General features: G+C 47.4%; 2 protein-coding genes across 2 annotated transcripts in view; both read right to left on the bottom strand.

Annotated features, from left to right (window-relative positions):
- Positions 1-26350, bottom strand: part of LOC140898396 (uncharacterized) — a 317402-nt gene that overhangs the window by 63241 nt on the left and 227811 nt on the right. The gene's annotated exons all lie outside the window — the stretch shown is intronic.
- LOC140897495 (olfactory receptor 6N1-like) lies at positions 1334-6657 on the bottom strand. Its single transcript, XM_073310223.1, has 3 exons — positions 5739-6657; positions 1824-1853; positions 1334-1341 (listed from the first exon to the last, which is right to left on the bottom strand). The coding sequence occupies exons 1-3, from the start codon at positions 6655-6657 to the stop codon at positions 1334-1336; spliced, it is 957 nt and encodes a 318-aa protein (XP_073166324.1).

The following is a 26350-nucleotide window of genomic DNA, read 5'->3' as shown; positions in this document are numbered from 1 at the left end:
TCCTTCCAGGGATGCTGCCATCAAGTGAGATAAAGGGTGGGTACTGTTCTCCCTCTGTGGGGTTAGAGTTGGGCAGGTTGTCAGGGTGGTTTGCTCCAGAGGTGAGATCAGAGCTGGGCGTAAAGCCTTGGAGACCGGATTCAACTATTTAGCCCAGAGTAGGGACATCCTGGGCTGTGACAATATCTGAACCCTGCACAAGACAGGATCAGCTCTAGAGCTGGGAGGAGTTTTCAGTCTCTGATCCCATTTAGTCCTTCGTCTCCCAGCCAAGCCTGTCCAAGGAGGGGAGCAGGGAGCACCCCTCTGTGGAGTGGATCCCTGTCTACTAGGAACTGCAGAGAGACTTAGGAAATCCAGCGAAGGGACATGAAAACTGCTGCTGGATAATACAGTGATGGGGGCATAAGAGAGAGATGACCAAAGAATCCTGGTGCTGGAGGATCAAAAGCATCGCATGTTGGGAAAAAATCCACAAAGACCAACAGACTACATTTTTGCTTTCAATTCTACACGTGAAGGTATTAATATACAGACAAATTTAATAATAGAGATATGAATTGTAATTGGAACTTTTAAAGACTTTTATTATCAAACAGCTAGAGCCTGTCAGATTTCTTTTTAGCAGAATGTAAGAACCGAAATATAAATTACAATTTGAACTCTTTAAGGAATTAACTCTCAGTCTAGTCAGACATCTAGATCCAGTCAGAGAAAAAGAAGGGGGACAATGACTTTGCATCAGAAATCAGAAATGTTTGCAGGGTTTAGCAAGCAACAACTAATTTCTTTTCAGCTAAAAACTACTGTAAACTGGAAATTGCACATTGCAAACCAAAGCATATTGGGATTTGCAGATTTCAAAAAAACAAAACAAAATATCTGAGTATAGGAGATACTTTCCCTGAACATTTTTGTTTAGTTCAAAAACTCATTTTCCTACAAAAAACTCATTTTCCTACTACTACAAAAAAAATCTAAATTTCCAAACATCTCTAATTTGGAATGGAGCTTTAAACAAGGGAGGGGAACACTAATACTGTTCAATAATAGCATAATTTCAAAACCATTTTTTCTCTTGAAACTGGGTTTGTTTCTGTGTCAAAGGGATAATTACTGGAAGGTCAAAATTGAATAAGCAGCACAGCTGACAGCCACAGTTGATATGTTATGCACACCAGCACCTTTAGGCTCAGAGTTGGACCACCAGTTAAAGCCAGTCTATCTCAATGTTGCCAAAGGACATACAGGAGGTAAATGGGACTAGAACCCATATTTCCAGGATTTCCTTGGAAGTTAACAAGATAGACACAGGCCCAGGATTACAAAGGGTTTAAGCACCTAAAGAAGGAGAAAGGCGCCTTTGGGGATTTACAATAGCATCAGAGCAGGTTAGGTGCTATCTTTTAATCACAGGTTTCAGAAAAAGAAAAGGAGTACTTGTGGCACCTTAGAGACTAACCAATTTATTTGAGCATAAGCTTTCGTGAGCTACAGCTCACTTCATCAGATGCATACTGTGGAAACTGCAGAAGACATTATATACACAGAGACCATGAAACAATACCTCCTCCCACCCCACTCTCCTGCTGGTAATAGCTTATCTAAAGTGATCACACTCCTTACAATGTGTATGATAATCAAGTTGGGCCATTTCCAGCACAAATCCAGGTTTTCTCACCCTCCGCCCCCCCTCCCACACACAAACTCACTCTCCTGCTGGTAATAGCCCATCCAAAGTGACCACTCTCTTTACAATGTGTATAATCATCAAGGTCTCACCCCCCACCCCCACCCCCCAAAACACACACACACAAACTCACTCTCCTGCTCATCCAAACTCACCACTCTCTCTACAATGTGTATGATAATCAAGGTCGGCCATTTCCAGCATAAATCCAAGTTTAACCAGAACGTCTGGGGGGGGGGGTAGGAAAAAACAAGGGGAAATAGGCTACCTTGCATAATGACTTAGCCACTCCCAGTCTCTATTTAAGCCTAAATTAATAATATCCAATTTGCAAATTAATTCCAATTCAGCAGTTTCTCGCTGGAGTCTGGATTTGAAGTTTTTTTGTTGTAAGATAGCGACCTTCATGTCTGTAATTGCGTGACCAGAGAGATTGAAGTGTTCTCCGACTGGTTTATGAATGTTATAATTCTTGACATCTGATTTGTGTCCATTTATTCTTTTACGTAGAGACTGTCCAGTTTGACCAATGTACATGGCAGAGGGGCATTGCTGGCACATGATGGCATATATCACATTGGTGGATGTGCAGGTGAACGAGCCTCTGATAGTGTGGCTGATGTTATTAGGCCCTGTGATGGTGTCCCCTGAATAGATATGTGGACACAGTTGGCAACGGGCTTTGTTGTGTGATTCCCCTCCGTGACTTTATTTCTGTGCTGTTTGAGTCAGGAGACTTCGGTTCTAAAAAGATTGGTTTTGATAAAACCAAGGCGAGAGTCAGAATGTGGCTAACACCGGAGCATTCCCATCGGCCATTCAGAGCCCTAAGGCGGAAACCAGACATGTCATTTACCTGTGTCAAGGTTCCTCCCCCACTCTGAACGCTAGGGTACAGATGTGGGGACCTGCATGAAAAACCTCCTAAGCTTATCTTACCAGCTTAGGTCAAAACTTCCCCAAGGTACAAAATATTCCACCCTTTGTCCTTGGATTGGCTGCTACCACCACCAAACAAATACTGGTTACTGGGGAAGAGCTGTTTGGAAACGTCTTTCCCCCCAAAATACTTCCCAAAACCTTGCACCCCACGTCCTGGACAAGGTTTGGTAAAAAACCTCACCAATTTGCCTAGGTGACTACAGACCCAGGCCCTTGGATCTTAAGAACAATGAACAATCCTCCCAATACTTGCACCCCCCCTTTCCTGGGAAATGTTGAATAAAAAGCCTCACCAATTTGCATAGGTGACCACAGACCCAAACCCTTGGATCTGAGAACAATGAAAAAAGCATTCAGTTTTCTTACAAGACTTTTAATAAAAATAGAAGTAAATAGAAATAAAGAAATTCCCCCTGTAAAATCAGGATGGTAGATACATTACAGGGTAATTAGATTCAAAAACATAGAGAACCCCTCTAGGCAAAACCTTAAGTTACAAAAAAGATACACAGACAGAAATAGTTATTCTATTCAGCACAGTTCTTTTCTCAGCCATTTAAAGAAATCATAATCTAACACATACCTAGCTAGATTACTTACTAAAAGTTCTAAGACTCCATTCCTGGTCTATCCCCGGCCAAGACAGAACATAGACAGACACACAGACCCTTTGTTTCTCTCCCTCCTCCCAGCTTTTGAAAGTATCTTGTCTCCTCATTGGTCATTTTGGTCAGGTGCCAGCGAGGTTACCTTTAGCTTCTTAACCCTTTACAGGTGAGAGGAGTTTTTCCTCTGGCCAGGAGGGATTTCAAAGGAGTTTACCCTTTCCTTTATATTTATGACAGGGACTATTTAGAAAAGCTGGATGAGCACAAGTCCATGGGGCCGGATGCGTTGCATCCAAGAGTGCTAAAGGAGTTGGCGGATGTGATTGCAGAGCCATTGGCCATTATCTTTGAAAACTCATGGCGCTCGGGGGAGGTCCCAGATGACTGGAAAAAGGCTAATGTAGTGCCCATCTTTTAAAAAGGGAAAAAGGAGGATCCAGGGAACTACAGGCCAGTCAGCCTCACGTCAGTCCCTGGAAAAATCATGGAGCAGGTCCTCAAGGAATCAATTGTGAAGCACTTAGAGGAGAGGAAAGTGATCAGGAACAGTCAGCATGGATTCACCAAAGGCAAGTCATGCCTGACAAATCTAATTGCCTTCTATGACGAGATAACTGGCTCTGTGGATGAGGGGAAAGCAGTGGACGTGTTGTTCCTTGACTTTAGCAAAGCTTTTGACACGGTCTCCCACAGTATTCTTGCCAGCAAGTTCAAGAAGTATGGGCTGGATGAATGGACTATAAGGTGGATAGAAAGCTGGCTAGATTGTCGGGCTCAACGGGTAGTGATCAATGGCTCCATGTCTAGTTGGCAGCTGGTATCAAGTGGAGTGCCCCAGGGGTCGGTCCTGGGGCCGGTTTTGTTCAATATCTTCATAAATGATCTGGAGGATGGTGTGGATTGCACCCTCAGCAAGTTTGCAGATGACACTAAACTGGGAGGAGAGGTAGATACGCTGGAGGGTAGGGCTAGGATACAGAGGGACCTAGACAAATTGGAGCATTGGGCCAAAAGAAATCTGATGAGGTTCAACAAGGACAAGTGCAGAGTCCTGCACTTAGGACGGAAGAATCCCATGTACCGCTACAGACTAGGGACCGAATGGCTAGGCAGCAGTTCCGCAGAAAAGGACCTAGGGGTGACAGTGGACAAGAAGCTGGATATGAGTCAACAGTGTGCCCTTGTTGCCAAGAAGGCCAATGGCATTTTGGGATGTATACGTAGGGGCATTGCCAACAGATCGAGGGACGTGATCATTCCCCTCTATTCAACATTGGTGAGGCCTCATCTGGAGTACTGTGTCCAGTTTTGGGCCCCCCGCTACAAGAAGGATGTGGAAAAATTGGAAAGAGTCCAGCGGAGGGCAACAAAAATGATTAGGGGACTGGAACACATGACTTATGAGGAGAGGCTGAGGAAACTGGGGATGTTTAGTCTTCAGAAGAGAAGAATGAGGGGGGATTTGATAGCTGCTTTCAACTACCTGAAAGGGGATTTCAAAGAGGATGGCTCTAGACTGTTCTCAGTGGTAGCAGATGACAGAACAAGGAGTAATGGTCTCAAGTTGCAGTGGAAGAGATTTAGGTTGGATATTACGAAAAACTTTTTCACTAGGAGGGTGGTGAAACACTGGAATGTGTTTCCTAGGGCGGTGGTGGAATCTCCTTCCCTAGAAGTTTTTAAGGTCAGGCTTGACAAAGCCCTGGCTGGGATGATTTAGTCGGGGATCAGTCCTGCTTTGAGCAGGGGGTTGGACTAGATGACCTCTTGAGGTCCCTTCCAACCCTGATATTCTATGACTCTACGATTCCCCCCGCAAAATCCTCCCAAACCCTACACCCCCTTTCGTGGGGAAGGCTTGATAAAAATCCTCACCAATTTGCATAGATGAACACAGACTCAATGGTCTCACCCTTACAACATGTTGCCACCTCGACCATTTTGTGTCTTTTTGTAACTTAAGGTTTGCCTAGAGGGATTCTTACAGCAGCCAAAGTAGAAGGGCAAGAAAGGCTATAACTCTGCTCCTGGTGAAGTGTCCAGAGGTCACTGCTGTGGCCTGGTTGTTTGCATCTGGCCAGTGTGAGCACAGTAAAGGTGGTTGGTTTGCAGAGGGCTATGCTGGCAATAAGCACAATTTCAGAGGTGGCAGATTTCCCAGGTTTATGTCCCCACATATGCTGCACCAGGAGTTAGTATTTTTATTCTCCAAACATTTATTTTGATCAAAAATGGCTTTTTTACAGATATAAAAGTCGGTTAAAATTTTGTCTCCACTCTGCCTAGTACCCAGTTAAAAACTCCATGATCGAAACATAGTTTTCCCTCCCTGGTTCTTCCACTAAAATGGACAACACTGAGTGCTGAGATTTTAACTGGGACTTTTCAACTTAATTTTAATGGGGGCTGATTGCTGAAATCACCCAGGCAGCTTTGAAAACCTCAGGCTATGTTATTATCTAGGTGTATCTGCACATTTCTGTGAAAGCCACATTTACTGACTGCTTTGCTCAAGGCTTCTTTGACCTCTCTGTTTCTCAGGCTGTAGATGAGGGGGTTTACCAGGGGAGTTAGGACCGTGTAGCAAAGAGAGACCACTTTGTTTAGGTCTCTCAGTGTATCACGTTTCGGTAGCAGGTACACAATCATTAGGGTTCCATAGAAAATTGTCACCACAATGAGGTGAGAGGAGCAGGTGGAAAAGGCCTTTTGCCTCCTGGTGGTGGAAGGGATTCTCAGGATGGTGGCGATGATGCACATGTAGGACATCAGGGTTAGTAGGAATGGAGGCAGGGTGAATACACAGGATAGTATGAAATCCATCAATATGACCTGGTGGGTGTCACTGCAGGAGAGCTCTATCAGTGGAATGGCATCACAATAGAAATGGTCAATTTCATTTGGGCCACAGAATATTAACTGTGATAGGAATAAGACCAAGATGGTAAGAGCCAAAAAACCATTTAACCAGGAGCCAGCAGCCAAATGGAGGCAAAACCTGGTATTCATAAGAGTTGAATAATGCAGGGGTTTACATATCGCTAAATAGCGATCATAAGACATCGCTGCTAGGAGACAGCATTCCATACCTACCAGAGACCCAAAGAAATACAGTTGTGTGATGCAGCCACTGACTGAAATGGTTCTGTCCCCAGTCAGGAGACTGGCCAGCATCCGGGGCAGGATGGTTGTGGTGTAGCAGGTCTCTATGCAGGACAAATTCCCCAGGAAGAAGTACATGGGGGTGTGAAGGTGCTGATCAGCCACAATAAGCACCATGATGAGGGTGTTCCCGGACACGGTTGCCATGTACATCACTAGGAATATCAGGAAGAGAAGAATTTGTAGGTCAGGGAGCTCCCCAAATCCCAGGAGGAAGAATTCTGTGATGGCTGTTTGGTTTCTCCAGTCTGCCATGGGTTGAGTCTAGGAACAATAAATCTGTGTGATTGAATCAGAAGGACATGGAGTTCAAAGTTAATCAAATCTCATGAATTAATTCCATAAATATTCAGAAACTCCCCTTCCTCTCCTGGTTAAAGGCTGAAATGTTAAGACTAAATATAGATTTCAGAGGAAAGTGCCAGGAGTGGAAACAGGGTGGAAACAGGTTTCAGAGTAGCAGCCGTGTTAGTCTGTATTTGCAAAAAGAAAAGGAGTACTTGTGGCACCTTAGAAACGAACAAATTTATTTGAGCATAAGCTTTCGTGAGCTACAGCTCACTTCATCACTATTCCTTTTGCGGGGGGAAGGATAGCTCAGTGGTTTGAGCATTGGCCTGCTAAACCCTGGGTTGTGAGTTCAATCCTTGAAGGGGCCATTTAGGGATCTGGGGCAAAATTAAAAAAAAAGTAGATGATTTAGTTGGGGATTGGTCCTGCTTTGAGCAGGAGGTTGGACTAGGTGACCACCTGAGGTCCCTTCCACCCTGGTATTCTATGGGTCTCAGTCTGAGGACAGAACTTCGCTCTGATGGGGAAGAGGGTGGTCTACATGAATACCAATGACTGCTATAACAGCCCGTTTCCATGGTGGCCAATTACTGATAGAGAAATGATCTGTTCTGTCATATCAAATCCCATGTAGTGACATACCAGAGCTTAACAATGATACTTAAATGCTGTATTTCACTTCTGACAATGGCCAGAATCATGCCATGCCTTAGGAGTCAAAATCAATAAATACATCAACTGAAATCTTGTACTGAGATCTCCAATGCAGTCTAGTGTCCTTAGGCACCAGTCTTGTGTTATAATTAATGGAAATAAATCTAACAATATATCCTGGTATATTCAGCCTTTCATTTCCCTGTAGGAAAAGGAACAATTTTCACCCCCACACAAGAGATCAGTTTAGCATAATTTATGAAGTGAAGTAAATTCTCCCTTAGTTCCTGTGGTGGTGATGGTGATGTGGTGAGGGACTGGCAGTGCCTTTTCTGTTTCCTGACATTAGCTATGTAGCAGTAAAAAAATACAGCTCTTTGGAGGGTGGATCTTAGGAAGGGGTAAAACCAGGCTGATGTGCAACCCTAACTGGTGGAGTGACCTTCCACATCCATAATGAATGTGGGATGATAATACAGGAGCAAGAAAGGCACTGGGGTGGTGAGGGTGGGGGATATGCTGTCCCTGAACTCAGAGTCTAGAAACAATCTGGCATGTGTGATCCGGGTTAGTAAGACTGTATCACCACCCCATTAAAAGTCATGGATGGCCGGAGACATTCCAGAAGACTGGAAAAGGGAAAATATAGTGCCCATCTTTAAAAAGGGAAATAAGGACAACCTGGGGAATTACAGATCAGTCAGCTTAACTTCTGTACCCGGAAAGGTAATGGAGCAAATAATTAAGCAATCAATTTGCAAACACCTAGAAGATAATGAGGTGATAAGAAACAGTCAGCATGGATTTGTCAAGAACAAATCATGTCAAACCAACCTGATAGCTTTCTTTGACAGGGTAACAAGCCTTGTGGATAGGGGGGGAAGCGGTAGCTGTGGTATATCTTGGCTTTAGTAAGGCTTTTGATACTGTCTCATATGACCTTCTCATACAAACTAGGGAAATACAACCTAGATGGAGCTACTATAAGGTGGGTGCATAACTGGTTGGAAAACCATTCCCAGAGAGGAGTTATCAGTGGTTCACAGTCATGCTGGAAGGGCATAACAAGAGGGTCCTGCAGGGATAGGTCCTGGGTCTGGTTCTGTTCAATATCTTCATCAACGATTTAGATAATGGCAGAGAGAGTACACTTATAAAGTTTGCGGATGATACCAAGCTGGAAGGGTTTGCAAGTGCTTTGGAAGATAGGATTAAAATTCAAAATGATCTGGACAAACGATCTGAACACCTCTGAGGATAGGACAAGAAGCAATGGACTTAAATTGCAGCAAGAGCGGTTTAGGTTGGACATTAGGAAAAACTTCCTAACTGTCAGGGTGGTTAAGCACTGGAATAAATTGCCTTGCAAGGTTGTGAAATCTCCATCATTGGAGATTTTTAAGAGCAGGTTGAACAAGCACCTGTCAGGGATGGTGTACATAATCCGTAGTCCTGTTTTGAGTGCAGGGGAATGGACTAGATGACCTCTCGAGGTCCCTTCCAGTTCTATGATTCTATGCTTGGATGAAATTCAATGAGGACAAATGCAAAGTACTCCACTTAAGAACGAACAATCAGTTGCACACATACAAAATGGGAAATAACTGCCTAGGAAGGAGTACTGCAGAAAGAGATCTGGGGGGTCATAGTGGATCACAAGCTAAATATGAGTCAACAGTGTAACACTGTTGCAAAAAAAGCAAACATAATTCTGTGATATATTAGCAGGAGTGTTGTAATTCTTCTGCTCTATTCCGTGCTGATTAGGACTCAACTGGAGTATTGTGTCAGGTTCTGGGTGCCACATTTCAGGAAAGATGTGGACAAATTGAAGGAAGTCCAGAGAAGAACAACAAAAATGATTAAAGGTCTAGAAAACATGACCTGTGAGTGTAGATTGAAAAAATTGGGGTGGTTTAGTTTGGAGAAGAGAAGACGGAGAGGGGGCATAACACTTTTCATGTACATAAAAAGTTGTTACAAGGAGAAGGGAGAAAAATTTGTTCTCCTTAACCTCTGAGGGTAGGACAAGAAGCAATGGGCTTAAATTGCAGCAAGGGAGGTTTAGGTTGGACATTAGGATAAACTTCCTAACTGTCAGGGTGGTTAAGCACTGGAATAAATTGCCTAGGAAGGTTGTGCAATCTCCATCATTGGAGATTTTAAAGAGCAGGTTAGACAAACACCTGTCAGGGATGGTCTGGATAATACTCAGTCCTGCCATGAGTGCAGGGGATTGGACTAGATGACCTCTCGAGGTCCCGTCCAGTTCTATGATTCTATGCTTGGGGCTCACACTGAGCTGGATCCTCAGCTGGTGTAAATCAAAGTCGCTTCTTTTGTGTCAGTGGGGCAGATCCTCCACTGAGGACCTGTCTCAAGATATGGATCTCATGCTCCATCTCTGTGAAATTGTGCTATGAATGCTGACTGGCACTGCAGTGGGAAAGTGAGGTTAAAACTGTTAATATTCACCTGTCAAAGAGCTCTGTGTTGCTCAAAAGCTTCTCTCGTTCACCACCAGAATCTGGTCCAATAAAAGATATTACCTCACCCATCTTGACCCTCTAATATTCACAAATCACATTCATGCCCCTGTTTGGAAGGTGGTATAGAAATGCAGTCAGGAAGATGGTGCTCACCTGAAACCACAGGACAACCCAAACGGGAAGTGATGAGCTCTTGTTTCTGAGGGTTCAGTGGCCTCAGGATCCTCAGCGGAGGTTCTTGTCACTCCTCTTTCTGCAGAAACTCGGAGATGGTAGAATGGGGAACTTCTGTTTTCCCTGCCCATTACTCCAAGAACAAGGGGGACATACAACAAAATTTAAAGATGAGCAACTTAAAATCTAGCAAATGAAATTCTTGTTAACCCACTGTGTAAGTAAACTGTGGCACTCACTGTGATGCTGGCAGACCAAGTGCTACCTCATGCCAAGGTCCCCCCTGTCTCAGTAGGACACTAACATACACAGCTGGAATCAGTCTGGCTCCCTTCTGGGTTAATATTGATAAAATGGGTACTAGAATTATATGGAAGTGTTTAATGTTTGACTCTGAATGCTTGTCAGTTGCTGCCTGCATTAATCTCCCCTGCAATGTCTGTTCCATATCGTAATTTAACATTTGAGTGGTTGTAGTGAGCATGAATCACCACACAGGAGAGGGACGATCATGAGTGTGAAGAGTTGCTCTCCCACAGACATTAAGCCTCTCCTGAAAAAGGAGACCGATCAGTACCAGATAGGGTGACCAGATGGCACGTGTGAAAAATCAGGAGAGGGGATGTGGGGTGGGGAGGGGTAAAGACAAAGCCCCAAATAATGGGACTGTCCCTATAAAATCCGGACATCTGGTCACCCTAATACCGGGTGGGCTATGGGTGCATATTGCAACTGGAAACTCCTGACAACTGGATTGAGAAACCATCAACAAAAGGACTAGAGACTCTTATTGTTCTGCTCTCCTCCCGATGAAGATGAGTCATGCAAATGGATTGAGTTTGCAACTCAGAGCAAAGATGGCAGGAGGGGGATAAAAACCTCAAACAAAAGGAACTAGGGATCTCTGTGCTGCTTGCACACTTGGGGCAGGGTGTTTCTAGGCATTAGCAAGAGATCCCCAGCTGCTTAGCCTGGGATAGCCCTAAAGGTCAAATACAGCTTGCTGCTGAGAGAAGCCTGTATCACCTTTTGAAACCTAAGACTGTGACTCATTCATGGGTCTGTTTTCTTGCTTTAACCTTGTAAATAACTCTCATTTCCTTTTCCTATTTAACAAATCTTCCTATACAGTAGTTCACTATAGGATTGGCTACAAGCATCGTCTTTGGTGTGAGACCTAAAGTGCAAATGACCTGGGGGAAGTCCGGAGTAACCTGAATATCGCTGTGATTCTTGGCGTAAGGGGTCGTGCACCACAGATACGCTCACCTGGGTGGCAGGACAGACCGGCGCAGCCAAGGAGGGGAGTGTAGGGGACTCTGTCAAGGCTGTTAAAGTGCCTGAGGAGTTTGCACTCGGTGCAGTTGGTTGGTGAAATCTAAGTTTAGAACTGACAAGCAATGAGGGGGTTTGTGCCCTGGGTTGTAACTGTCTGCCCTGAATTTGGCACTCACACTCTTGCATCCCCATTAGGAGCATCACACTCATTGCCACAGGAAGTCATTGATATGAAGGACTTAACTAGATTCCAGAAGAGATTGGATGTTCCTGACAGCCATATAAATATCCAGAGTTATCCTAATTAATGGCAACAATAGAGATTGGCTTAACCCCCAAAACATGAGGTTTAATATCCATTCCACAACTATTCTAGACCAACATGACACATGTGAGGGGAGATTATCCCAGAACTGCTATTGCAGTGTTCTTACATTTGCCTCTGAAACATCTAGTACTGCCCGCTCTTGGAGAAGGATACTGGGCAGGATGGCCCTTGGGTCTGATCTAATCTGGCAATTCCTATATTATTATTATTGTTCTCCTAAAGTGATACAGAGAAGCCCAAAATTCCAGTTAGTTCAGGAAGCTACTTGTTTGATATTTCAGCTTCTGACAGGCTGTTCCCAGAAAAAAGTTGACCTGGCACAGATAACACTTTTTTGGTGACAATCGATACAAAGAAATCATTTGAGAGGAGGTTGTCAAACTGTCTATAGGATTGGGACATTAATTCTAATAGGAGATTAGGATACCCAATTCCTAGGTGGCTTTAAAAATCTCAACCATAGCACCTGAGCAATGTCCATATCTTGTTTATTCCCTGGGTTCAGTGGACTCGTGGATTCTCTTGCAACCTGCCTGACTCAGCTATAGTGAAGCAGTTTTTATTTACTTTTAACTAAAACCATTTGTTCTTCACATACCCTCTCATCCTCCTAATTACTCATCCTCCTAATTACACTTTATCTACCTAACATGCCATTTTAATGTTCCTTTCTATCAGCTTCACTTAGTTTTAGGGTGACCAGATGTCCCGATTTTATAGGGACAGTCCCAATTTTGGGGGCTTTTTCTTATATAGGCACCTATTACCCCCCACCCGCGTCCCGATTTTTACACTTGCTATCTGGTCACCCTATTTAATTTTGATTTCCCATTATTCTATTCCAGGCTTCACCCTAGTTATCCTGAGCCAGATCCTTAGCTGAGGACCTTTCACAAGACACATATCTCAATTTCGCCATTGTTAAATGGTGCTATTAACATTGACTGAAACTGCTGTGGGACGGTGAGGCTAAAAGTGCTAATATTCACAGAGACAAGGTGAGTGAGGTAATATATTTTATTGGACCAACTTCTGTTGGAGAGAGAAACAGATAAGCTTTTGAGAGCTAGAGACCTTGTCTCGCTCTCCAACAGAAGTTGATCCAGTAAAAGATATCACCTCACCCACCTTGTCTCTCTAATATCCTGGGACCAACACGGCTACAACAACATTGCAAACAATATTCACACAGCATATCCATGCCCCTGTTTGGAAGATGGTATAGAAACACAATCAGGAAGAGGGTGCTCACCTGTAACCACAGGACAGCTCAAGCTTCGAGTGATGACCTCCTATTTCTCAGGGTTTGGCAGCCAGGACTCGGTTTCCACCACTGAACTACTTGGGTCTCATCATTCAGTAGAAACTGAATCTGCTCAGGAAAGACACCTGCATCTACCTGAATGGACAAGCAGCTGCTGTGATCTGTCTTAGAACATGCTCTTCCCCCTCCATTTACACAGTGCAGAGCCCTCATATTTGTATCCTTCTCCATGGAAGGCTGTGTCTCCCTTGATTCCACCTCTGAAGAGATTGAGCCTGGGGAATTAGCACTGTGTTTTCTGTGCAAACAACTGTCCTGATGCAACCAACCTCCCACTCCCAGAGGAATCGCCTTTCTGCTACCAGCTGTTTAAGGTCATTGCTCTGCATGGCTGAAATGTAATGCAGAGACCCTGGAGTGCAGGGCCATGCAGAGACAGAAACTACTGAGCAATCTTTACTCATGTCAACTGTCCCATTGCCTTCAATGGAACAATTGCACAAGAAACAATGGCTAAAATGATTCAGCCTGCCAGATTGGGTGCTGAAGCCTCACAGTTTAACAGACACACAGGAAATTGAATGCAAAGTAAATTTAATCCATAGTTTGCAAATGAAAGATTTGGATGGAAGAATCTCTCTCCCATTCACACCCCCAATGGACATATTTCTCCCAAGGAACTTTGATGTTATCAGTAATTACTAATGTTTGTTTATTTAACAATATTCTCACCCTTCTGCTGAGCGGTAGCAGAATTCAGGTCTTGTAGATTGATTTCCCATTGGAAAATTAGTGATGTGGAGTCTGGGTAATTTCTCAGTGTAACTTGTTTGTTTGCACACTATATACACCAGTCCTGGAACAGAGGTGACCACAGACAACATGCCGGAATCCTCCTTTTAGGGATCTCAGCCCACACATCGGAGACAGGACTAGCAAGCAAGGACTTTCCCCCACACAATACTTTCAGCCCAGGACACTTAGCCCTGGTTTACACTACAAGTTTAGGTCAAATTTAGCAGCGTTAGATTGATTTAACCCTGCACAATGAAGCCATTTTTGTCAACTTAAAGGGCTCTTAAAATCAATTTCTGTACTCCTCCCTGAGGAGGGGATTAATGCTGAAATCGACATCGCCAGGTTGAATTTGGGGTAGCGTGGATGCAATTCGATGGTATTAGCTTCCGGGAGCTATCCCAGAGTGCTCCATTGTGACCGCTCTAGAGAGCGCTCTCAGCTCTGATGCACTGGCCAGGTAGACAAGAAAAGCTCCACAAACTTTTGAATTTCATTTCCTGTTTGGCCACTGTGGCAAGCTGATAAAAACAGGTGACCATGCATACCTGATCAGCAAAGGTGAGTATGGAATCCCAGAATTGCAAAAGAGCTCCAGCATGGACCGAACGGAAGGTATTGAATCTGATCATTGTATGGGGAGACGAATCCATGCTATCAGAACTCCGTTCCAAAAGAGATAATGCCAAATGTTTGCAAAAATCTCCAAGGGCATGAAGGACAGAAGCTGTAACAGGGACCCATAGCAGTGCCGCATGAAACTTAAGGAGCTCAGGCAAGCCTACCAAAAAACCACAGAGGCAAACGGCCGCTTGGGGTCAGAGCCCCAGACAAGCCGCTTCTATGTTGAGCTTCATGCAATTCCAGGGGGTGCCCCTACAACTACCCCACACCTGTACGTGGACTCCTGCAAGGGAGTCTCATGCAACAGGGATGAGGATTTTGGGGATGAGGAAGATGATAGCGCACACCAGGCAAGCGGAGAAACCGTTCTCCCCGACAGCCAGGAACTGTTTATCACCCTGGAGCCAAAACCCTCCCAACCCGGGCTCCCGGACCTTGAAGGTGGAGAAGGCACCTCTGGTGAGTGTACCTTTGTAAATATAATACACAGTTTAAAAGCAAGCATGTTTAATGATTAATTTGCCCTGAAGACTTGGGATGCATTCACGGCCAGTACAGCTACTGGAAACGTCTGTTAACGTGTCTGGAGATGGGGCAGAAATCCTCCAGGGACATCTCAAGGAAGCTGTCCTGGAGGTACTCCCAAAGCCTTTGCAAAAGGTTTCTGGGGAGGGCAGCCTTATTGCGTCCTCCATGGTAGGACACTTTACCACACCAGGCCAGTAGCATGTCGTCTGGAATCATTGTATAAGAAAGCATGGCAGCGTGTGGGCCTGGTGTTTGCTGGCATTCAAGGAACATCCATTCTTTCTCTCTCCATGTTATCCTCAGGAGAGTGATATCATTCATGGTCACCTGGTTGAAATAAGAGAATTGTATTTAGGGGACATTCAGAGGTGGCCATTCCTGCTGGGCTGTTTGCCTGTGGCGGAACAGAAATCTTCCCCGCTGCTAGCCACACAGTGGGGGGAGGGGTGAAGCCATCATCCCAGAGAATTGGGCGGCGGGGGGGTTAGCTGGGTTTGTGCTGCATGTTAACCCGAACACATCAGCCCCTCCTTTTAAATGGCCAGTGCGTCTTTTTCCCTTTTACTCTCCCTTTTGTTCCTCCCGCAGCTGCAAATGTTTCAAAGCTGCCACTAACATCTCCCTCCCAGAGGCTAGCGCAGGTGAGAAGGCGAAAAACCCGCACGCGATGAAATGTTCTGAGCTCATGCAGGCCTCCTGCACTGAAAGAGCCCAGCAGGATGCATGGAGGCAGGCAATGGAGGAGTCCAGGAAAGCACAAAATGAACGCGAGGACAGGAGGGACGCACAAGGGGATAGATGGCGGGAGCAACAGGAGAGGCGGCGGCAGCATGATCAGAGCAGGCAGGAGGCAATGCTGAGGCTACTGGAGGATCAAACTGATATGCTCCGGCGTATGTTTGAGGTGCAGGAAAGGCCCAGACCGCCACTGAATCCCCTGTGTAATCAGCCGCCCTCTTCCCCAAGTTCCATAGCCTCCTCACCCAGACGCCCAAGAACGCGGGTCGAGGGGCCCTCCGCGCACCCAGGCACTCCACCCCAGAGGACTGACCAAGCAGCAGAAGGCTGGCATTCCATAAGTTTTGAAATGTAGTGTGGCCTTGTCCTTCCCTCCTCTCCCACCCCTCCCAAGCTACCTTGGCAGTTATTCCCCTATTTGTGTGACGAATTAATAAAGAATGCATGAATTTGAAACAACAACTTTATTGCCTCTGCAAGCCGTGATCGAGGGGGGGAGGGGAGGGCGGTTGGCTCACAGGGAAGTAGAGTGAACCAAGGGGGCGGGTTTTCATCAAGGAGAAGCAAACAGAACTGTCACACCATAGCCTGGTCAGCCATGAAACTGGTTTTCAAAGCTTCTCTGTTGCACAGCACGCCCTGCTATGCTATTCTAATCACCCTGGTGTCTGGCTGCGCGTAATCAGCTGCCAGGCGCTTTGCCTCAACCTCCCACCCCGCCATAAACGTCTCCCCCTTACTCTCAGAGATTGCGAAGCACACAGCAAGCAGTAATAACAATGGGAATACTGGTTTCGCTGAGATCTAACCGAGTCAGTAAACTGCGCCAGTGCACTTTTAAACATCCAAATGCACATTCTACCACCATTCTGCACTTGCTCAGCCTGTAGCTGAACAGTTTCTGTCTACTGTCCAGGCTGCCTGTGTACGGCTTCATGAACCAGGGCATTAAGGAGTTGGCTGGGTCCCCAAGGAGAACTATAGGCATTTCAACATCCCCAACAGTTATTTTCTGCTCTGGAAAGTAAGTCCTTGCTGAAGCTGTTCATACAGACCAGAGTTCCTGAAGATGCGAGTGTCATGTACCTTTCCCGGCCATCCCACGCTGATGTTGGTGAAACGTCCCTTGTGATCCACCAGAGCTTGCAGCACCGCAGAAAAGTACCCCTTGCAGTTTATGTACTGGCTGCCTTGGTGCACCGGTGCCAAGACAGGGAGATGGGTTCCGTCTATCACCCCACCACAGTTAGGGAATCCCATTGCAGCAAAGCCATCCACTGTGACCTGCACATTTCCCAGAGTCACTACCCTTGATAGCAGCAGCTCAGTGATTGCATTGGATCACAGCAGCCCCCACAGTAGATTTGCCCACTCCAAATTGGTTCTTGACTGACCAGTAGCTGTCTGGCGTTGCAAGCTTCCAGAGGGCTATCGCCACTCGCTTGTGAACTGTGAGGGCTGCTCTCATCTTGGTATTCTGGCGCTTCAGGGCAGGGGAAAGCAAGTCACAAAGTTCCATGTAAGTCCCCTTATGCATGTGAAAGTTTCACAGCCACTGGGAATCATCCCAGACCTGCAACACTATGTGGTCCCACTAGTCTGTGCTTGTTTCCCAGGCCCAGAATCAGCATTCCATGGCATGAGCCTGCCACATTGCCACCAGGATGGTCAAATTGCCAGGGCCCGTACTTTGAGAGAAGTCTGTGTCCATGTCCTCATCACCACGCTGCCGTAGCCTCCTCGCCTGCTTTGGCAGGTTCTGGTTCTGCATATACTACCTGATAATGCACGAGGTGTTTACAATGCTCATAGCTGCCGCAATGATCTGTGCGGGCTCCATGCTTGCCATGGTATGGCGTCTGCAGGAGAGCACAGTTGCAGGGGAAGTGGTGGTTGGATGACCAGTTTTGCAGATCTACTGCATCGTCTGCACACTTGCCAAGGTATGGCGAGACAAGAGCAGCTGAGCAGAGTTGCAGCGGAAGTGGTCATACAGAGGACCTGTGAGACCACCAGGAGAGCAGAGTGGCAGCAGAAATGGTCATTTGAGGACGACAGTTTGCAGCCCTACTACACTGTCTGCTGAAAGCAGTATGGCGCCCGCACGGAAAAAAGGCATGAAATGATTGTCTGCCGTTGCTTTCACGGAGGGAGGGGGACTGATGACATGTACCCAAAACCACCCGCAACATTGTTTTTGCCCCATCAGGCACTGGGAGCTCAACCTAGAATTCCAGTGGGCAGCGGAGACTGCAGGAACTGTGGGATAGCCACCCACAGTGCAACGCTCCAAAAGTTGACGCTAACCTCAGTACTGTGGACGCACTCCACCGACTTAATGCACTTAGTGGGGACACACAATCAACTGTATAAAATCGCTTTCTAAAAAATCAACTTCTATAAATTCAACCTAATTTTGTAGTGCAGACATACCCTAAGGGTGAAAGCTGGGTCATCACCAGTGACTGGGAGCTGGGCAAGGTAGGGTACTTCTCTGTATGATCTCTCTGACAAATGAAGCTGTGATTCTGTCTAATGGTGTTTGTGGGGGGGATTGTACCTCATCAACCCCTTTGATTCAGGGGTGGGGGGGGCAAGGCGTGACCACACCTCTCTGCATCTATGTTGGTTTTACTACCCTTCTGGTAGTCAGTACTGTGTGGCCTAATAGCCAAAGTCCATATAACTCCACTTGCCCTGGTGGGATAGCATGGCCTAGTGGCCAGAGTCCATAGAGTGTGCTCCTAGAGCAGGGTGGCCCAAAGGCCAGGAGTTCCTCTAAATTCTTTTTCCCCTGTGGGATAGCACGGCCTGGTGGCCGGAGTCCACACAGTATGCTCCTAAGGCAGCATGGCCCAATGGCCTGAGTCCATATATCCCTTTTGGGGTAAGAAAGGGGTCAGGGAACTATGTCATCAAAAGCAGGGGGGCTGTGATCCCCGGTGGGGGAGACCAGGCCCACCCGTCCTCACCGGGCTCTGACCCAGGGCCCTGCCAGTGGCGGGCTGATCCGCCACAGGGTCAGCAGGGAATCCTACCACAACACATTGACCTCGCTGTGGTGGGAGGTACCACTCCCTTACCTTCACTCCCCACCAGATCTCCAACGATAGCCGTCCCTGGGGCGTCAGGGTCTCCAGGTTCCTCAGCACCCGACACTCCCTGGGGTTCCAATAGCTGTAAGCCTCCGTTCCCGACTCCGCAGCTCTCCCCTGTCAGGGTTGTAGCTGCTCCTGGGCTGGAGCCTCCACTGGGCATCCTTCCTCCTTGGCCACACACCCTGACTGAACAGCCCTGCAGGCTTTTATACTTGACTTCCGGTTGGAGCATGCCCAGCAGAGCCTCAGGGGCGTGGCTTCCTCTGCTGGGAGCGAAGGGTTAACCCTCTCAGTCCCGGTGTGGGGCCGGTTCGCCCCGTCACAGTGTTGCACCATGAACTAACTTCACATATTTTCCATGCAACAGCCCTCTGGGCTGTACCCGAATAGCTATTGCAATAGCTTCTCTATAGTTCCAGTGTGGTTCCTGGGATGTGCCCTGTGGGTTGCCTGACCATTCTGTGTGTTGGATTCTCATTTCTGAGAGATTCCTGCCTCTCCCAAAGGAACAGAAAATAAATCATTTGAAATGGGAAAGGAAATGTCCAGCCTTCTCAGTCTACTGGGGTGATGCACAGTGCCCCCCTTTTGATGAAACCCTGTTTTAAAGTAAACTTCTTAGGTTTTCTGATCTTTGCTCTGGCCAATGTTCATCCCAAGCGTCACTGAGGAGTTCTCAAACCTGTACTTGCAAAAGTGCTAGAGAGATTGTAGAGATGACAATTTGGGAAGGATTTTCCACAAATGTGTCCTTTTTATAGTCAGCTCTTTTTGAGCCCTTGCCTGGTTACAGAATGGAACCTGGACATTTGGAGGTTGCCTAACTAGTCTCCCCTATCCCTGGTCTTACTGACTCAAGAGATATGGAGCGGGACAATGTATTCGAACTCGCGTCCTAATCGAAATATCTGAGACAGTGAAAAGCAGCATTAAGTACAGAGTCACTGCACAGGGGTTGTTCGAAGGTAACTAACCTGTGGGCATGTCATGGTTATTAATAAGCTGCAAAGCATCACTGTTTGGTATGTCAGGGATTGGATATTTACAGAAGAGGGCACATTTGACAGGATCTAATTCCATCCACTAGATGGCAGTCCCCCCGCCCCACACACACAGTTGCTGACGTTATTTTGATATTGTCTGTAGATCCATTCTATTTCTGCATCACACAATTATCCACACACCTGCCTTCCAGAAGCTGGTATACAAGCACAAAGTTCTTCGTTTTATTTTATTTTTTACCAAAGTTTTCTCATATGAACCCAAATAAAATTGTTTCTTTCAGCCTTTGGGCAAAAAAAACACTTTATTTATTTATTTGTTTGTTTGATTACTGGCTTGATTGCAAAATTGATTGGGAAAACAATATTCTCAACCCCTTTTAGGCTTTGTTCATTTTAATGGTGATGGGTTTTGAACTTTGTAATCAGGGTCCCACTTTAACCTACCTCCCAGCTGACTAATTTTCTGTCTGCAAAGCTTTTGTTTTTTGTAAACATTGTCCAGTATGACTTATTAATTCCTTATAAAAGGAAGGAAAAATTCCATGGGGGAAAATACTTCACATAACGAAACTCTAGGTTAAATTTTTCAGAGACACCTGCCCAAGGTGGTGGCCTGTTATAATGTACTGTTCTTATAATAATTAATAATAATCCTATATCTGCTGCCATCTAGTGGGCATTTCACAAAATAGTGGCCTGTTTCTCCTGCCCTCTAGTGGACATAGTATAAGTGAGCTGTAGCTCACAAAAGCTCATGCTCAAATAAATTGTTTAGTCTCTAAGGTGCCACAAGTACTCCTTTTCTTTTTGCAAATACAGACTAACACGGCTGTTACTCTGAAACATAGAATCATAGAATATCAGAGTTGGAAGGGACCTCAGGAGATCATCTTGTCCAACCCCCTGCTCAAAGCAGGACCAATCCTCAATTTTTGCCCCAGATCCCTAAATGGCCCCTACATCTTGCAGCATCACTGACCTTTCCACATTACTTTATCCTGTTCTGAAATCTATTGGTCAATATTCCTGACCCTGCCTCATTTCTTCCAATCTGCTGCCCCTAGTGTCGATTATACAGCATGAAAGTCTATTGCTCTGTTCTTACCCTCTTCTCTCTTCTAGAGTTAGCTCCAGTGGATACTGTTAGCTGCCTGCTGCGGGAAGTGGAACTGGACAGTGGAGATGTTATGTGAATGAGAATGCATGATGGAGTTGGAGACTGAGGGACGGGAGCCTCCTCCCAGAAATGCTCCCAGGAGAACAGGTTTGAGAAGATCTCTGGGGAGCCTCTTGCTAGGAAAAAACAAAGGTGGCACATTGATGGAGATGTCTCTGTCCCAGGGATGGGGGAAGCTCCCAGCCTGGCTCTGCAGCAGGGATCCCATTTCTCCCCAAAGAGACCCATAAGCCCAAAGAAGTAGATGGCTCTTACCTCCATTAGGGAGCGGGGTCTTCCCTCTCAGCCTCTTTGAGAACTATTCAGCTCCTAGAGAATGGACTCTGACCTCCTTCTGATCAGCAATGGGGTTTCACCCTCCCCTCAACAAACCTGTCAGCCTCTGAATGATGAAAGGCCTGAATGTCAGAGTCACCAGAACCAAGAAAGTTCCAACTGCAGCCAGTCGAGCCTTTGTGAACTTAGCCCATCTGGAAACCAGGTCTGAAGTGGAGAGGTCTGAACTCATGGACTCATAGACTTTAAGGTCAGAAGGGACCATTATGATCATCTAGTTTGACCTCCCGCACAATCCAGGCCTCAGAATCTCACCCATCCACTCTTGGAATAAACCCCTAACCTGTGTCTGAACTATTGAAGTCCTCAAATAATGGTTTAAAGACTTTAAGGTGCAGAGAAGCCTCCAGCAAGTGAACCATGCCCCATACTGCAGAGGAAGGTGAAAACCCCCCATGGACTCTGCCATCCTGCCCTGGAGGAAAATTTCGTCCCCAGCCCAAATATGGCCATCAGCTAAACACTGAGTATGTGGGCAAGACTCACCCCCTCAACCCAATAAGAGCAGGGCTGGGCAGAGCAGGTGTGTAACAGGGAAAGGAGAGTGCTTTCCCCTGGGCTGCAGAGCCTGGGGCTTAGCCCAACTGATTACAGAATGAGTCCTATCTCAGAGGGACCATGTATTGGCCCCGAAAGAACCAGACTTCAGCGGTGATAAAGCTCAACGGGGCTATGAACTGGAGTGAGAACTAGGTAGGAAGTTGAAAGCCGCAAGGAAAGCTGAGAAGGGAACTTGAGAAGAGAGGTAGGATGTGCCCAGGGAAACCTGCAGCAAAGAGAAAAGAGCAGACCTAGCTGTTGGGTACAGAGGCCTGGGCTGCTACCTGTGTCAGGGTGGGACAGGGCTCCTCTACTGGCCCCAAAGAAGGGGGCATACATGCACCCAGAGAGGGTTACCAAGCCTAGCAAGGGGGCTGCAGGCTGAGGCAGAGCCCCAGCGAGAACAGAAGAACTTTTCTCTCTGGGAAGATGTCTTTGGACTCTGAGCCCCAGAAGTGTGGAGTAAAGGTGGTGAGCCGGCCAGAGGGCCGAATTACCAGGCAGAGAGACTGCCATGGTGCTGGAGTGACCATCGATGGGGGACCAGAGGGCACCTAACAATGAGTAGATTCATTTATTATTGGCATAGTCCGCAGGATTGAATTCCCCCTGTCATCCGTGAGGGCTCACGGAAGTCTTGGTTACTGAAGGAAGATCCGTCCCCCAAAGTTGGATTTCCCATTTGAGTTCCAGGGACTGCTTCAGCAGCCAAAGCAGGTCTCGGGGTTTCTCCAGCAGCTCCTAGAAACCCAACAGAAGCAGAAGGAAGTGCAGAGCTACAGATGCAGCTGATAATCTTGGTGGAGCAGCAGCAATACCTGTCAGAGATCCTGCAAAGGGAAATCAACCTGCTACGCCCATGGACAAAAAGAGCAGACTCGGAGAGCATGCCAGGGCTATGCTGAGAAGGTTAGCCCAGGAGAGCAGGCATGAGAAAGTGTACAAGCATGGCCTAATGCCAAGACAGCAACAAAAGTTGTTTGGCTTTGGTGCAGAGAAGCAGGCCATATCAAAAGACCCGGCCTGCATAGGAAATTCCTGAGTGGCAAATGGAGGGGCCAGGGCCCCAAGAGGGGAGAAAGAAAGGAGAAGGTGTCCTCTGGCACAAACACACAGGAGGCAGGCTAGGTGAAGATGGCAGGGTTGGCCGTGGACCTTGCAGACCCTCCACCAACACACCCTGTCGGGTGCTGCAGGGAGGTGAAGAATGAAATGGTTGGCACAGAGATGAAGCAGGCTGAAGTAGGGACATAGACGAGAGTTGAGCAATGGTGTGTGCTCAGCCCCTGATGGAAAAGGTTTGGGGGGATGCAGCGGCAGTAGAAAAAAGGCTACAGAAGAAGCTAGTGGCTTCAGAACAAGGCTCTGCAAGCAGTTGTTAATGAGAATGAGTGGCTGCAGGAAGAGCATTGGGATACTGCAGAAGAGAAGGATGGCCTCCGAGTTCTGGTGAGCGAGCTGGCTGGGGAGCTGGAGACGCTGCGCGCCCAGGCTGTACGAGTGCATAGCTGGTGAGAGCGATGAGATGGTGAGGGATGAAGATTGGACAAGAGTAGAACTTGCCCCCGGGTTCGGCTGGATTTTAAGGAGGAGGCTGTATAACAGGGTGGCTTGGCCTGTGACTGCAAAGCCTGGGGCTAGGCCAAATTGATGACCAAGTGCGACCCACCTGAGAGGAAACAAAGGAAAACAGCAGCAAAAGTACAGAAGCAGAGCGAGCTGTTCAGTAGACGGCCTTGGGACAAAACCTGGAGTCCAGTGTAGGACTGGGTTCTCTCACCGTCCCTAAGGAAGGGGACATAGAAGACCATAGAAACCCAAGAAGGGCAGGCCGAGCTGAAATCAGGCTGAGAAAGAGCTCTCCACAAGGGTGGAAGGCCTTGTTGCTGTTCAAGACATTTTTGGACTTTGTTTGCAAGGAGCATGAGCCAGGAAGGAGTGGAGTAAAGGACAGTCACCTGGTTGGAGGGCTGAGTTCCCAGCCAACAAACTGCAAGAGTGAGTCTCAACGGGGTTGCTAGCCCAGCTAGAAAGCTGTGTCCAGGATCTAGCGGTGAGTGAAATCTGGTACAAACCTGCTTCCATTCTGGAAAGAGCCTGGTATTGGAGAGTGGGTGGGGAGAGCAGGGAGATGGGAGGGGTTCCTGAGGCTGGGAGGGGAAGGTCATGGCCCAGCTTGTGGGAGGGATCCTGCTGGCTGTGTCCGGAGCCCTGTGTAGCCTCTTCTCTGGGAAGTTCCCATGGGTCAGTGGAGCCTGAATCTCTCCTGCTCCTTTGGTCTCTTTGGGCTTCACAGGAGATGTCTGGTGAACTGCCCTTGGACTCTGTGCCCAGCACCGCTCAGAAATTATTCGCTACCTTCAGAGAGACTGGGCACAGCTCAGCATATTAGGTAGGCTGGAGACTCACACTTCACTCAAACACACAACACTGAGGTGGTTTGGGAAGCATAGTAACAAAGAAGAAATTTAAGTGATACTAAGCAAGAGAAAGAGACAAATTTCAAACAGACAAAGAAAACACAACACACTTTGCAGTGACTAAAACTGAATCTTAACAAGTCACAATCTTTGCCTTAGCAGTTTCCAGACTAATGTCTCAGCTTTCCTAACAGACCTTATTTGATGTCCCTGTAGGGTACAAAACTTCTCTGACGAATCCGCTGATTTGATTGCTTCATCTTCTGGTTTCAGACCCTCTGTTCTCCTTTTGGGGTGCCTGGACCCTGATTGTGACATCTCTCTGGCCCAGCCTCTTACACAGATGTGTGCTGCAGCCAGCCCAGCACAGGGAGCAGTGGGGACAGATGATCTCCTCCTGTCAGACCAAGCAACATGGGTCCCATTGAGGCTTAGATGGAAGATCCCAGGCATCTCCTGGAGGTAAGAACTGTCCACTCTTCTGGACACTTGGGGCTGTTGCAAGAAAGAGGGGGCTCCTGTTCCATAGCCTATTTGTCCTCATGACTGTTTTTGTATTCTCAGAGGATGTGTCCGGGACCCTGGAGACTGTTTCGTGCAGGAGGTTTGAGCGGGGAGAGATCACTCACTGTCATGACCCATGGGTCATTAACCCTGGTCTGCAGGGTTCCTGGGAGCAGCCACCCTCCAGCACGCCACCTGGAAGCCTACGAAAAACTGCTTACCTCAGACTTACGAAGTCCAGACCCAGTTTGAGGCTCCTATTGGCAGAGTCCCAGAGCAGCTAATCGGCCCCCAGGACCTCCTTAAACCAGCAGCAGGAACAAGAAGCTGTCTGAACAGCCGCGCTCCTCCCCGGCTCTGGACCGTTTGTTGGCTGTTCCTGCTCCCACTCCCCAGGCTTGATTTCCTGGCATCCGGACTTGGGGTGACTCACCTCATTTGAGGTTCTGAACACAATTTGGTCTTTTGCTTCTGCTCTTCCAGTATCCTGACCCAGCTGACTCTCAACTCCTGTCTTGTGAGTGTGGACTCTGCCTCTGACCACTAGGTCTGGCTGCCCATGACCCGGCCATGACACTGACTTTTCTACAATTCCTCCAATGCCCTTTTCTGCTCTCCAGCTCTGCTCTCCCAGCAAGACACACCAATCCCTTGGCTCCCAGAGTCCTGCTTGCCTGCTAGTCAAGGGCTCAGGGAGAGTGCTTGTCTTGCCCCCTCCCTGACCACAGCTGCTTTTCCTCGGGGACTCTCCCTAGCGCAGAGGAGAATCCGTCCTGGCAGCAATTCAGGAAGTCACAGAAGGGACGGTCTGCTCAGCTCCCTCTGCAATGCCACTGCCCGAGACCATTACGAGTGGGTGCCTGCCCAGTGATTGCGCCGGCAGCTCCTTGAGAGATTCCTGGGGGCAGGGTAGTCGTGTTTCATGGTGACCATGGGAAGCCATGCAAAGAGTGCGGCATTGAAGAGACTCTGCTGCTGTCCCAAAGGGTTTCTGTTCTCCTGCATGGTCAGACCGTGGGGCCAGGTTGCAGAATGGGGAAGAGCTGTTTGATGATGATTTGGAGGATTCACCATATAGGTGGCAGCAGCTGCAGATCCTGGAATCCCTATGGTAGGGTGACCATGCGTCCGGATTTTCCTGGACATTTTTTTGGGTTTTAAGTCGCCGTCGGGGTGGAATTAGGAAAACTCTCAAAAGGTCCGGGATTACCCTCCCAATGCAGAGTGCGACGCGGCTGACAGGGCGGCCGGGCCAGATTGAGCCGCTCACATCCGGGCCTCCAGCAGCCAGAGCCCGTCCCCTGCTCCCCCCTCTCCTGCAGCCTCAGTGCACCGTGGCTGGACAAGTGTGGGATACCCGGGGATCTGTCAGGGGGCAGGGGTTTGGATAGGGGTCGGGGTTCCATTTCAGCGAGTAGCTGTGGATATTCTGGGTCCTTTTCCGAAAAAGACACCCAGAGGAAAGCAGTACATACTGACTTTCATGGATTTTGCCACCCGATGGCCAGAAGCAGTAGCTCTAAGCAACACCAGGGCTAAAAGTGTGTGCCAGGCACTAGCAGACATTTTTGCCAGGGTAGGTTGGCCCTCCAACATCCTCACAGATGCAGGAACTAATTTCCTGGGAGGAACTATGGAAAGCCTTTGGAAAGCTCAGGGGGTAAATCACTTGGTTGCCACTTCTTACCACCTTCAAACAAATGGCA

This window comes from Lepidochelys kempii, chromosome 14 (assembly GCF_965140265.1).
Source record: "Lepidochelys kempii isolate rLepKem1 chromosome 14, rLepKem1.hap2, whole genome shotgun sequence".
Lineage (NCBI taxonomy): Eukaryota > Metazoa > Chordata > Testudines > Cheloniidae > Lepidochelys > Lepidochelys kempii.
The sequence above is the reverse complement of the archived record's forward strand: the minus strand, read 5'-3'. Positions and strand labels throughout refer to the sequence as shown.

Bases quoted from the DNA above. Each gene is read 5' to 3' on its own strand.
- LOC140897495 (XM_073310223.1), bottom strand. From the start codon at position 6,657: ATGGCAGACTGGAGAAACCAAACAGCCATCACAGAATTCTTCCTCCTG. The intron at 1,854-5,738 runs GTAAATGTGGCT...TACACATTGTAG, and splicing joins AGCCTTGAGCAAAGCAGTCA to AGAGAGTGGTGAGTTTGGAT.